Source organism: Tribolium madens, unplaced genomic scaffold, assembly GCF_015345945.1.
Source record: "Tribolium madens isolate multiple individuals breed KSU strain unplaced genomic scaffold, Tmad_KSU_1.1 Scaffold_7;HRSCAF=85;Tcas5.2_LG10, whole genome shotgun sequence".
Classification (NCBI taxonomy): domain Eukaryota; kingdom Metazoa; phylum Arthropoda; class Insecta; order Coleoptera; family Tenebrionidae; genus Tribolium; species Tribolium madens.
Genome location: NW_025401050.1, coordinates 938,087 through 951,163, shown reverse-complemented (window position 1 = coordinate 951,163; position 13,077 = coordinate 938,087). Strand labels below are relative to the sequence as shown.

General features: G+C 32.4%; 1 protein-coding gene across 1 annotated transcript; it reads right to left on the bottom strand.

Moving 5' to 3' along the window:
* Positions 1-4,870: 4,870 nt before the first annotated feature.
* On the bottom strand, positions 4,871-12,005 carry LOC123010144. The gene is made up of 4 exons (XM_044406844.1): positions 11,998-12,005; positions 10,808-11,951; positions 10,617-10,748; positions 4,871-4,936 (listed from the first exon to the last, which is right to left on the bottom strand). The coding sequence occupies exons 1-4, from the start codon at positions 12,003-12,005 to the stop codon at positions 4,871-4,873; spliced, it is 1,350 nt and encodes a 449-aa protein (XP_044262779.1).
* Positions 12,006-13,077: the final 1,072 nt, after the last annotated feature.

The window sequence follows — 13,077 nt, the reverse complement described above, 5'->3', positions numbered from 1 at the left end:
ACAAAACACTAATTCCTAAACTTAAACACTAAAAATTGTTTAAACGTATTCCCGACTCTATGCCGATAACGGAATTGCATTCCGTTGTGGATTCATTTTAGTGCTTGCATTAGTGGGATTATCCGATATCAATATATTTAAAATTTACATTTAATTCCGAAATAAATATTAATTGCAAACAGTTTGTTAACTGATTTATTTTTTAGTAAAATATAACTTTTTTAGCTGGCCAAGAGAACCTAGTATGCTTTACTATCGGTTGCAGTTGTCCAATCAAAATAGTCAATTTGATTAAGTGGAAGGGAAAAAATAATTAAAATACGTTTATACTTAAAAATAAATTTTAATTCTTAAAAAATATGAGCAAAGGCGTGATAAATTATAAATTGTAATTTAAAAATAGAACTTGTGATGTTTTAGAGCTACTTAGCCGGTTTCTTTTGTTGGTTGGTTGGACAAATGTTCGGCTTTACTAAACATACGCTCACATGGAACTGATGTGGATACTACACATAATCTTTTTTATTTATTAAATCATACAATCTCGGATAAACATCTTTTCTTTTATTCCACCAAACTAACAGATCTTGAGTCCTAATAATTATTGGCTCATTTAAATATTTCTCAAGCTCTATGCCGGCAGCAGTTGGAATTGATATAGCATTTTGCATTTCAACTTTTTCGTCAACGTTATCCCATAAAGAAAAAGAATGCAAAGGCACGAAATTTTCATATCCAAAGGGTTTAAAACACCACAAAATTCATCTTCTTTAGAGTTAGATTCTACGGAGCGTGGTGAAACAAGATTATTAATTAAACGAGCTTTAAAAGGAGAAACATAAGAAGAACAAATAGGTCGTGTGTTTTTACTTTCAGTTTTTTTAATTTTATGTTGCAAAACATGTTCGTGTGTTTGGGAAGGTTTTCCCATTTTTTTTATCTAATCTATATAGTTTCATTAAATAATACCAGGAGGCTTCTTTGTCAACATCATCGTGTCTGAGCCGCAAATTATATTTCAGTAAAGCATTTCTATTGCCTATCAAAATGGGGAACGTCAAACAAATGCACCTATTTCCTCCCCCATCTACTAAATATCTCTGAAATGTATTTTGAATTTTATTTCTCAAACAATAGGTGTTTGTATCTGCTGCAATGTATGGATTGAGGGGGTTCGGTTATCAAACGCCAGTACCAGTGTTAATTGTTTATTCACTACATTAGTCACTTATTAATTATTAACTAATTCATTGTTACTGATCAACTGTTATAGATTCTTCTACTGACTCTTACTTATTCTTACTTCTTGTTGGTGGCATCCTCATATTTATAACAATAGGTCACTAAGACCACCTCCATATCTCCTAACCTAGTTACATTAATCGTAATAATAATACTTACAAAGCTATACGAAATACTAATGAAATACTTAAACAATAAACTATCGAAGTTGCAATGGACCTGGTCAGCATAAGGCAACCGAATTCTTGGCATTGCCAAATAACACCGATTGGTCCATCACACTGCAATTAAACTTTTAATGGCAACACCCTTGGTTGATCTCTGGTTATATATTGTTACAACTATACAGGGTGATTCTTAAACAGACCGAAAAATTTTTATCACAGCTTCCTAAGGATAAATGGAGACAAACTGTACCCTTTTCACGTTTATACCTTTTAGGGGCAAAACCCCCTTGATCCGTGCCACTTACGGCGTTTATGGATTGTTGCAATGATCAAGTACATTTTCATCACGTTAATACCATGGTTTCCACTACCTGTGCTAACACATCAGTGGCGTACGCTTTACTTCGAAAACAACTTTAATAAATTTTATTTGGAGAACGTTTAAATAAAGAATTTTTTAAATATTTTTTCCAGCATGTTCTCATTTGATACTACCAAGGATAAAATTTTGTCGGTCTATTTAAGAATCACCCTGTATTGTGACCTGTCTGACGAACATGCTTTACTACATCTTTATTAATTTAGCTAAATCAACAGCTGGCGTATTACTTTCATAAAATGAATAGCAAATAGGTTGCTCCAATGAGAATAAATGTCTTTTACCATAAAAACTAAAGCAAAATGCCTTCATCGATTCCCTTCCCCAAAATCTACGAATCCATCAATACAATCTAAATCTGTATTATTTTGAAGACTTGTTTCTAACGCTATCTCATCGAACATGAGCACACAGTATCTTTCAATGGGCTTTTTTTTCTGAACAGCTTTCTCAAGATGTACAAAAATTTGTTTATCTATTCTTGGCATCAGCGGTATTTGGTTGACCAATTTGTTTAACGTTTTTTTTTTTTTGAGAGTAAACTAAAAATTTTCGAGAGATATCTGTACTCTTTTCCACTTTGCTTAAGGATACATAATGCCAAAATTTTATCTTCTTGGGAAAAACGTCTACCTCTAGGATTAAGTTTTTGATTCCGTTTTTGACATAAAATAAAATGTGTAATTTCATTACCATCCTTCAAATAACTAAGTAAAGTTGACCCTCCACGCTGCAATTGTTTTTTAACCTTTTTCAATTGCTGATAAAGACCTCTAGCTTCAGGTGATAGATCTTCAGGTCGTTTGATACGACTGATATGAGGACCAGTGTTGCCAGGTCGAAATCTGAAAAGTTTTTGGATGGCGCTTGGAAAAGTAACTAGATCGGACTAAAATTTCACTAAATTTGAAATTCGAGTGGAGGGGGAATGGGGATTTTAAAACTCTTTTAATTTCATACAAACATTGTAAAATTGTTTATTAATTTAAAAAAAATACACACTATTTCATATAGGAACAATAATATATTAACAATGTATTAAATACATATAACAATACAAAAATTTGACAAAAAAAACTAATTATACATTTTATTATTATGATTATTTAATAATTCAGTTGTAATTTCAAAATCATAACAATTATTCTCTAAAATTAAACGTTTTGAATAGAGAATGCCTGCTAGGGTATTAGTGTTCAATCTATTCCGCACTTTTATTTTGTTCAAATTTATTGTGCTAAAAATTCTCTCGACACATGCACTGCTGTGCGGCAAGGCAAATAAAATATTAACAAATTTTGAAATTTCAGGATAGGCTAAATTTCCATCTCCTTTTTTAAGTCACAGATGTTTTGCCAAAACTTTATTTCATCATTTCATCCATCTCGAAATCTAGGTCAGAATTTTTTATTTGCCTATATTCTCTATCCAGTAAATTAATATCTGTATTAATCCCTGGAAATTTAGATACTAATGGACCAATACTCTCGATATTTATAATTTTTTTGGGATTTAAAAAATCGAGTTGTTTTATCTGTATCTCTGGACTGAAAAGGAAACCTTTTGTAAATTTCATGTACAGCTTGAACGTAAAGATTTAAGCAATTCGAAAGGAATGTGTGTAAGGCGCCTTCATCCAATATTTTTTCAGCTAATGCTGCTGCTACTTTTGGCCCTAAATACAATTTATCTAGAGAAACATAATTTGCGGGATTCCGATATTGCAACTTACTTACATCTGTCACTTTTAAGTAATCCGGTTTAATATAAAAACTTAATAATAATTTATAAGCAGAGGACATCCTCTCATACAGCAGATGTATTTTTTAGGTGCCTCAGATCTACATTCATATCTGTAAATATGGGTAACACGAATTCTAAAAATTGCAAAGCTTGGTTACGAGATTATTAAGCGAATTATGAATTTCAGCAGCACCAGATATTCCATCATATCTAAAATAAAGCTTCAAAGCTTCATATTGCTCCAGAACTCTATTGATTACTGCGTTTATCTAGTCTGAGCAGGGTGCAACATTTTATGTGGTTTTATATTTAGGAAAGTTTGGAACTGCTGAAATTCTGATTTTCTTTTAAAACTGTACTGCATGTATGTATATACATTTCGTAGCATTTTTTCTACTGTATCTGGTAAAACTTGACAGGCGTGTGAAGCGCATAATGCCAAAGAATGGCAAATACATTTCATCACGAATAGATGTGGAACGTCATTCGATAAGAGAGTTTTTAATGAATTTACGTTACCCATCATTGTGTTTGCACCGTCTGCCCCAAAACCTATTAAATTTTCTTTGTATTGTACATTATTTGCATTAAAAAAATTCACAATTAATTTGTAGAGGTTTTGTGTAGTAGCATCTGCGGCGGGAATGAGAGTTAAAAATTCGTCTTTAACATTTAAATTTTCACTGTAGCGAACAACAAGGGCTAAGTGCTTAATAGAAGAATGATCTGTAGACTCGTCTACTAACAACGAAAATTTTTTAGTTTTTAATTTATCGAGTAAATTTTCGAAACTTGTTTTCCCGATGACATTGGTAATAAGTGCTGTACATTTTGTCCTGCCGCATGAAAGTTTTGAAACCTGTGCCGGTTCCATTCCGGACAGAACAATTGATTTTACTTACTCGGTGAGGTGATCAGAAAGATTAATTGCAACATTATGTTTAACAATGAAGCTAGCAATTCTAATTTCGTTTTGTTTTATTATTTTGTCACTAGAAACCGTAAATGACTTTTTTGTTAAGGTAGGTTGCTTTGTAGTAACAGACATTTTTTTTTATATTTGTTTGATTCATTGTGTTTTTTTACCGCAGCTATACCTCCGATATACTCTTTGTTACATAGTTTACATTTAAAATATTCTTTACCCCTTTTGCTGCTTTCAATCCAGGTTTTAAAATCGTCCATGCGTTCCCATTCTGTTCTATATTTTTGGGTATACACTTTTTGCTTTTTCGGGGGTTTTTCCAACTTTCCAGCATCTGGATCCGATGAAGATCCCGAATTTGACGGTTCTTTCTCATCGGGTTTGGCGGCGAATTTCTGTGTTTTTTGTATGCCACTACTTCCACTGGTAGATGGTTGTGGCGATAGCAATGGCGTTGGCGTTGGCGATGGTTCTTTTTGTCTGGAAGGTTGGTTTTTCTTGGTGGTAATCAGAAATTTTCTCATCTTGGAGTCAATCTAATAGAGAAACAAAACAAATTATAATTGGAACAAATATGTAATACACTTAGACCCAATAAACTAAAATGCAATATTAGAAAAAAAACTCTTTCAACCAATCGGTACTTGGTAAAGAAACAACTATTAGAAAAATGAAATAAATAAATAAAAAACAGACACATACTTACTTTCTCGGTGGTCACTTGTATACACACAATAAACAAAATTAGAAAAAGAATTGTTTTAGGTTGTTAATGAATTTATTAGGTATTGCAACACGCAACCTCAAGTAATTGCAAAATGAAAATGACGCAATTCTTCGCCTCGCGTCTATTTATAGCCTCAGGCATCTAATTTTTTCCGGGGAAATCCCTTTCTATCGAAAAGTAATTTTTTGGGAATCACAGACCGCGCATATTCATACAGTTTTCAGCCTGGATGACATCAATTTGGAATTAATGTTTGTCTACTCACCGTTAGAGGGCAGCACATTAAAGACATGAAATTAATGAGTGTGGAACAACTGAAAATTCGAGAAAATAAAATAAAAAATTATACTCAAAATGCACAAATGCACAACAACTGAAAATTCGAGAAAATAAAATAAAAAATTATACTCAAAATGCATAAAAAACGCAAATTTAAATAAAATTGACACTTTATTACAAAAATCACTAGAAATGGGCATTTTTATAAAAGTTTTCACTAAATCACTAGATTGAAAAAAAATCACTAGATCTAGTAAAATTTCACTAGACCTGGCAACACTGATGAGTACGACGAATTAAGGGACCTTTTCCACTGCATAATCTGTGCCTCTGGCGTGTCAGATGTCGAAGTCGAGGGTTATGTTTATGTGTAAAATGCCAAGGATGTAATTGTGTCCTGTGGCTCTGGGTTTGCGCCCACCGCCTCGTTCAACTGAGAATAATGGTCGCCGGATCGACGTGGAACATTTTTCCAGAACATTTTGGACTGTTGTGCAATTCTCTAGACTGTTCAGGAAAATTCTAGAAGGCGAGACTTCCAACCCTCATATTTTGAGAAACAACCCCTACAGGTGATAACGGAGAGCTTTTTCATGGATGGGGGAGCGATGATTACTTATATGATATACCTACTACTACACTTCTCCATTTTGTGCAATTTGCTTGATGTTTTGTGCCAGGAATTTCTCTTGGATTTTTAAGGCCGAATGCAAGGTTTCTTTAAAATACATATTTTGGTATTCAAGACAGATAATCGACATAGTGTATTTGAATAGTCATCACATACATAAATTAATAAAGGGCTCCAAATTGTTTTTTTTTGCCAAAAAGTCGTTATTGATTTTATTTGCAGACTTGGTGTTTTCCAGTGGCTGGAAATATGGAACAAGCTGCATGTTTTTGTTATTATTGTAAATTCCTTTCATTATTTGGCTTGGGTATTTCTCTTTACAGGCCTGGTTCCAAGCACACAGTTTGCATGTGCAACACGTTGGTGAACATCCAAAAGTGATTATGTAATCTTCTAAAGAAAAAAGCATCCCTACCACGTGACTATACCTTTCCATGGTCGATGCTTTGCAGGCACATGATGTTGCCAGTCTCTTTAAGGACCATAACGAGAACATTGTAACTAGAGTATTGCACATAAAAGCCCGATCATTACTTTTAAGGCAGTGGTGCTTATCCTCAACAGTTAAGCGGTCCTGCATATCACCAACATGCCCACTTTTAAAAAACTTCCTGTCTTTTCGCAAAGGTTTGGATGTGTCATAGTTGAAAACTTCATTATTATTATTGCCGCATTGATTACTGCAAAGCATAGCAATTTATACAGGGTATTTCACGAGTGATAATGAGCTTGACCACATTTGAACTGCAGCCAGCAATACATTTGCATAGGCTTCATGGATTTTGATTATGAATTTTAAAATTAATAAAACATAGTTATCGCATGACTGACACAAAGAGATTGACAAGACTGGAAACACAATTTTTAAGGTTATTGTCTATCTACCATTGGAAAACACTTTCAAGCCTTTTTGGAGCTTTTCTATACAGGAAACATTGTGTTTACAAAAGAAGTATTTTTCCCAAATTCGTCATAAATGAAAATCAGATCTGTTTTCTCATCGTTCGAATGCATTTTGAAATTTTGCTAATGTCAGTTTTGACATGGTTGTGACAAATAAAATTATCGAAGCAAAGCTATCGTGGATTTATAATTCGGTTTTTCAAACAATGCGATATCTAAAATATCCACGTTAACTTTGTGGGTATAAATGTATTGTGGGTTGTATTTTCAATTCCGTCAGGCTCATTATCACTCGTGAAGTACCCTGTATATGGATCCATACCAAAACTATTTTGCACTTTCAATTTTTCTTAAATGTTCAGACATTATGTTGTCAAATCTGGCAATCATTTCAAGGGCTTTTAGAAAATTACCATTTTCAGGAGCATATAATTGCTCAGAATATCCGCGAAAAGCTAGGCACTGTTTCGAAAGAAATAATATTATTGCAATCAATCGTTAGATTACGGCGTACCATCGTTTTTTTCCGACTTATACAATTTTTGTTGATGATGATCAGTGGTAGTTTCTTTTTTTAAACATTTTTTTAAATTACTAGAATTTTCTGTATGTTGAGCACTTGTCTCACGTTTGTGTAAACTATAAATAGCATGATGCTAATCAGAAGACCTGTCCGGGTTTGTTAAATATCACAACGAAAGCAAAATAAACTTTTAGAATACACTAGTCATTCTCAACACTACTTCCCTACTGTTTAAAGTGCAATAGAAGTAAATACAAATAAATGTTTTATTTCTTTAAAAATGATGCATACATAATGGAAGTTGTGGTTGCAACTACAACCACAACAAAAGTTTGTTTCTTCTAAATTGATGATTCTGGGATAGTAGTCTTTCGAAACGAAAAATTCTCTTAAAAAATCTGTTTAATGTTTCCTTTTATATAAATGATATCAACAACCCCATCAATAGCATGTTCTTCTAATATGTTATAGATATTTTCATAATCGATAATTCCACTGTTGTTACATGATTCAATTCTAAATATTTCACTTGTTTTTTTCACATCAGCACTTAGTTCACGAGCGGTGTTGGTGATTTAAATAAATAATCACCGGTTCGATATCTATCAAATATGGTTAGTTCGTTAACGATGAATTCAGGTATACAAAACCCTTGAGCATCAATCACTACAATCTTCATATTGAGGAATTCAATCGAGACAGATAAATTTTCTTGCGATGAGCAGTATTTAAGGTTTCATTTAAAATATTTTCCATTTGATTAATTCTAAATTGAAACCTTTCTCTGTCTACAGCACATTGTCTCCAATAGGTTCCTTCTCTAGCATGTTCATAAGTATATGACCAAACTATTAGGTTATGTACTTCCGGAGCACAATCATTTATTGTAACATGTTTTTTCATCTTTCCATCAATTGTCTAATTATTTCTGTTATGGTACTGCATTATTCTGTTATGAATGATAATACCATAAGCTCTTTTATCAACCGAGAAATTGTTATCGCTTTCAAATTCTAAGCTCATATCAATGATGGAACTTCGAATTGCTTCGTTTTATTTGGAACAATCGAATACGGATATCGGTCTTTTTTTATAATCTGTATAACTCAAATATAGGTTCGGAACGTGTTGTACTCGTAATAATTACTTTCAATATCTAATGTATTTACAAAACAATACAAATTATTCAGCACCCTTTCAATTAGAAACATTAGAGCTTCAAATTTCTGAACTGATTAGTTATAATATCTGCGGTTGTTTACATCATTTTTGTATGTATTATTCACGTGTGAATCACGTATGAATCACGTATAAATGCAGGAAAAGAAAAAAAAAACAAGATATTGTGGTTTTATACTCAAGGAAACAGTAAAAATATAAGATTTTTATTTAATTTTACACAATAATAATACATTCTACGTACATAAATCTATTGTTTTTTAAATTCAGTTATTTTATATTTCAAATTATTATAATTCTCATACCATTTACAACATAATAGGAGTACCAGCAAAAACAGCGCCCAACAAAAAAGCTATGTCTAAGATTGAGAAAAAAATTGGTATATTACTCATACAATTTTCCTGTTATCTATCACATCAAAATCATTATTTTAATACTTTTCCAATCATTATCTTCTTAACTTCTATCGGCAAAAACAAGTCTTAACTTATTATACAATATAGAATTTGTTGTAGAAATATTGTCACATTTAAACACTTCTATTGCAGTATTGTTTAAATTATGCAGATCCAATCTCTTCCATCTAGATCCATTAACATCATCGGGATCTCATAAAAATTATTTTTAATTTTGTTAAAATTATATTCAGTGATACTAGGAGGATCATCCGAGTCATTTGTACATATCATAATTTATCATCAAGGTCTCAATGCCCATACGTTGAGATATGCTTTGAAATTCCACTTTTAATTGCTCGATAGAGACAATTTTTTCTTCGTCGCTAGCCATTTTTACGAGAGGAGATGCACATGCTTACGGAAAGGATAACTAACTAACCCATTGTTGCCACAGACAGAAAAAAAAATGTACTAAGAAAGAAGGAGAAGTGGTACTAGATTTGTCATTGTACTGAAAGCGGGAAATTTAATAATATTAGGAGTAATAAAATATTTACAGCGGTAACGCAAACTATTAAATTTTATTTTACCCAAAAGTTTACAACTGAAAAAAATAAACAGTAAAACTACAAAAAAAAATAATAAAAAAACATAAATCAGACTTACGTTTCAGTCAACTCTATTAGGTATCTTTTGTTTTAACAAAAATAAACGTAAACTAAATATTAACATTAAATATCACATAAATTGCGATTAAGCAAAGCTAATTGCTTAATACTAATAATACTTGAAATAGTCTCAATATTTAACCTGTTTCTTTTACTAGTTTTAATTATTGAAAGTTCTGAAAATTTACGTTCGGCGGATGCAGAAGAATGAGGTAAAATTAAAACACATTTAACTACCTCGAATAAATTTGCAAACATTGATTGGCCAAGTTCGTTTTTAATTAAGGGCAAATCGTTCCACAGCGATAAAACTTTACAAGCTTTAAATTGTTCAATGTCAGGTAGGGTTTGCCATTTCATATTTACCTTATCTATGTCCAAATCTCTTAGAGCAGGAAATAGATTTACAAACTCTGATATTGTAAAAATATTACCTGACATTGCATTTTCTGGTGTAAAATATGAAGCAAACTTTAAATATTTATTCTCAAAGTCGAAACGGTTTTTAATTTGTTGGGCAAGTTCAACATAATAATCTAAGTACTTGATTTTAAAAGAATTGAGATCAGCTGGCGATACTTTGGCAACCTCAATTGGATTTTTTAAAAAAGCATCGACCTTTCCGCCATAATAAACTTCCTTAAGATTTTTAAAATTTGATGGATGATTTACGTTTATTGATTGTATTTGGTCTGTTGCTTTTAATACGTCAAACTTTATAAAACATTTTAAGATACTTTTATACAAAGCAGTAATTTTTTGTAAGTAAAATGGCATCTTTGACTATTCAGATTGAAATTCAAGATTCAGTTGAGTTATGCGGTCTAAKTTAAAACTTAAAAATTGTACATAAAGTTTGTAAATATGATTAGTTAAAGCGGTTAACACAGATTTTGCCGATGGCAAATGATCTTCAAGCACAGCGTGTTGAAAATACAGAACTAAAGAATTCCAATGCTCAAGTACTCTATTGCATACTTCCTAAAAAGTAACAATTAATTAGCAAAATATTATTCCTATTATAAAATCAGTATACATACTCTTAATGATAACCACCGCGTTTGACTGGGTTTTAACATTTTCCGTGGTTTTTCTTCTACAAATATTTGAAATTCTTTAAGCTCATGTGTCCTTTTAGAACTATTACTGAAATGGTTATAAATGTCACGTACAAATTGTTCAACAACATTTGGCAGTTTTTTGGCTGCATGTGAAGCAATTAAATGCAATGTGTGTGAAGCACATCCTTGTGCTACTAATCCTGGACAAATTTCTGTTAATTTTTGCTTGACACTATTGAATTCCCCCATCATTACATTTGCATTGTCGGAACCAAATCCAACAATATTTGCATATGGCACATTATTTTTGTCAAGCACACTTTTGACACAAGCAAATATACCCTTTGCTGAACTGTCTTCTACGTCAACAAGATCAACAAAATGATCTTTCACAGCCTTCTTCACATCGCTATTATAGAAGCGACTATTTATGACTAAACTTATTTTTATACTAACATCTGTAGTTTCATCAATAATTAATGACTGTTTTTCTGTTATTAATTTATTTTTAATATGCAGCTTTGCTTTTGGCCCTAATACATTGTTAGCAAGTTTCGTGGCCTTGGTCCTTTTCAATTTGATACCTTGAATCACATCAGGATTTTTAAAAACTTCATCTTTTAGCAGTTCTGTAAGTTTATCTGCTAAAGCAAATGGCAGATTGTTCTCACACAAAAAAAACACAATTTTTATTTCAGCTTTGCTAATTTGTTTGGCCAAAGTTAATTTTGCAGTTTTTAACAATGATGAAATTTTTGGTGTTTTCTTTGCTGCATTGTAGTTATCAATGTGAGACTTCCTTTGAGCATGTCTTTTTATGTGAGAAAGTGAACCCTGAATTGTTATATTACACACTTTACTCTTTGTTCCAGACTTATCCGTTTCAACAAAAGTAAATTCTTCTCGCCATTCTGGTCTGAATTTCTGTTTATAAAATTTTCTCTTTTTAGTTGGATTTTGAGAAGTCACCAATTCATCGTTGCTTTCATTTTCATGTTCACTGCTACTCTTACTATCCGTGTCCGCGTTAGTAGCTGATTCTTCATAACGATGATAACTAACAGAGGAACACGAAGGCGAGGGCGAAGGCGACTCATTACTTTGCTTTTTTTTAATTACGAACCTTAAAATATTTTGTTGTGGTAGCAGAAAACTTAATTTTAACTTACTTGTCCATGTTTATACGTAAACATCACCGTATTTATGCTGAACATCATCACATAACCTCAAATTCAAACCATAACTCACAAATCTGTGCATAACCTGCATCCTGCATCACAGAATAGAAACAGAAACGTGCAACCTGCATAAGCATAACAAACTCACAACTCACATGATGCAACTCACAGATTGGTGCAACTGCGCAAGGTGTAATCGGTGACTCTGCGGTGACGTGTTATGGTAATTTATGACATTTATGAAAAATTTAACGTCAATCTTGAAATGGTACTAGATTTGTAAAAGGTGTACTGCGGTACTAGAAAATATGCTTTTGTACTAAATCTAGTACCATTGTACTAAAAACGGCAACACTGAACTAACCTGATCCGCCGCCGTTGATGCGCTCGATGCTGAAGGAACGGATCGGTGACGGCTCTGGTTACTGGCACTCCGGGCTTCTGGACTTTCCAGGATTATTGATCTCTTGATTGCACGATGCACTTTTATATTATTAAGCCGCTAATCCGGCTCGAAGGACCATTTTATGTATTGTAATTGTGGATGGCAGTGGCCGTACTTATGATAAGTTATACCTATGTTGTATAGGGTATTTTATGATTAATAACGCGGGCTTGATGCATTGCGTTTAATCCCGACCATACTTTGGGGATACAGTCCCGGTCAAGACACTTAGCAGACATATAATTCAATAATTAATTTAATAAGTTGAAAACGATGATTATCTAAATCGACGCGTCCATGTCAAAACGGCTCATTCGCCAAATGTCAAATTGTTGTCAAAAGTAATAAAATTTGTAATAAAATGTAATACAAATTTGACCATTTTTTATATTAAAAGTCTTGATTTTTTGGAATAATTCTTGTAATTTTTGTTATGGTACCCTAAACTCCAACGAAAATAAAAAATAAGTTCTAAATCAGTGTCGTTTGTGCCAAATGAGTCTTCTATTTGTCGTTTATGCAAAAATTGGAAATGGTGTTTGTGACGGGTGTTATATGATTTATTGTTTAGATTTGCCGTTTGAGCTGAGTTGTGCCAAATAAATTTTTATTACGTTTAAAATTTT

Coding starts and splice junctions, on each gene's coding strand:
- LOC123010144 (XM_044406844.1), bottom strand. Junction 10,749..10,807: donor CGCGGTGGTTATCATTAAGA/GTATGTATACTG, acceptor GTTACTTTTTAG/GAAGTATGCAATAGAGTACT. Junction 4,937..10,616: donor ATCATATTTACAAACTTTAT/GTACAATTTTTA, acceptor CCAACCTTCCAG/ACAAAAAGAACCATCGCCAA.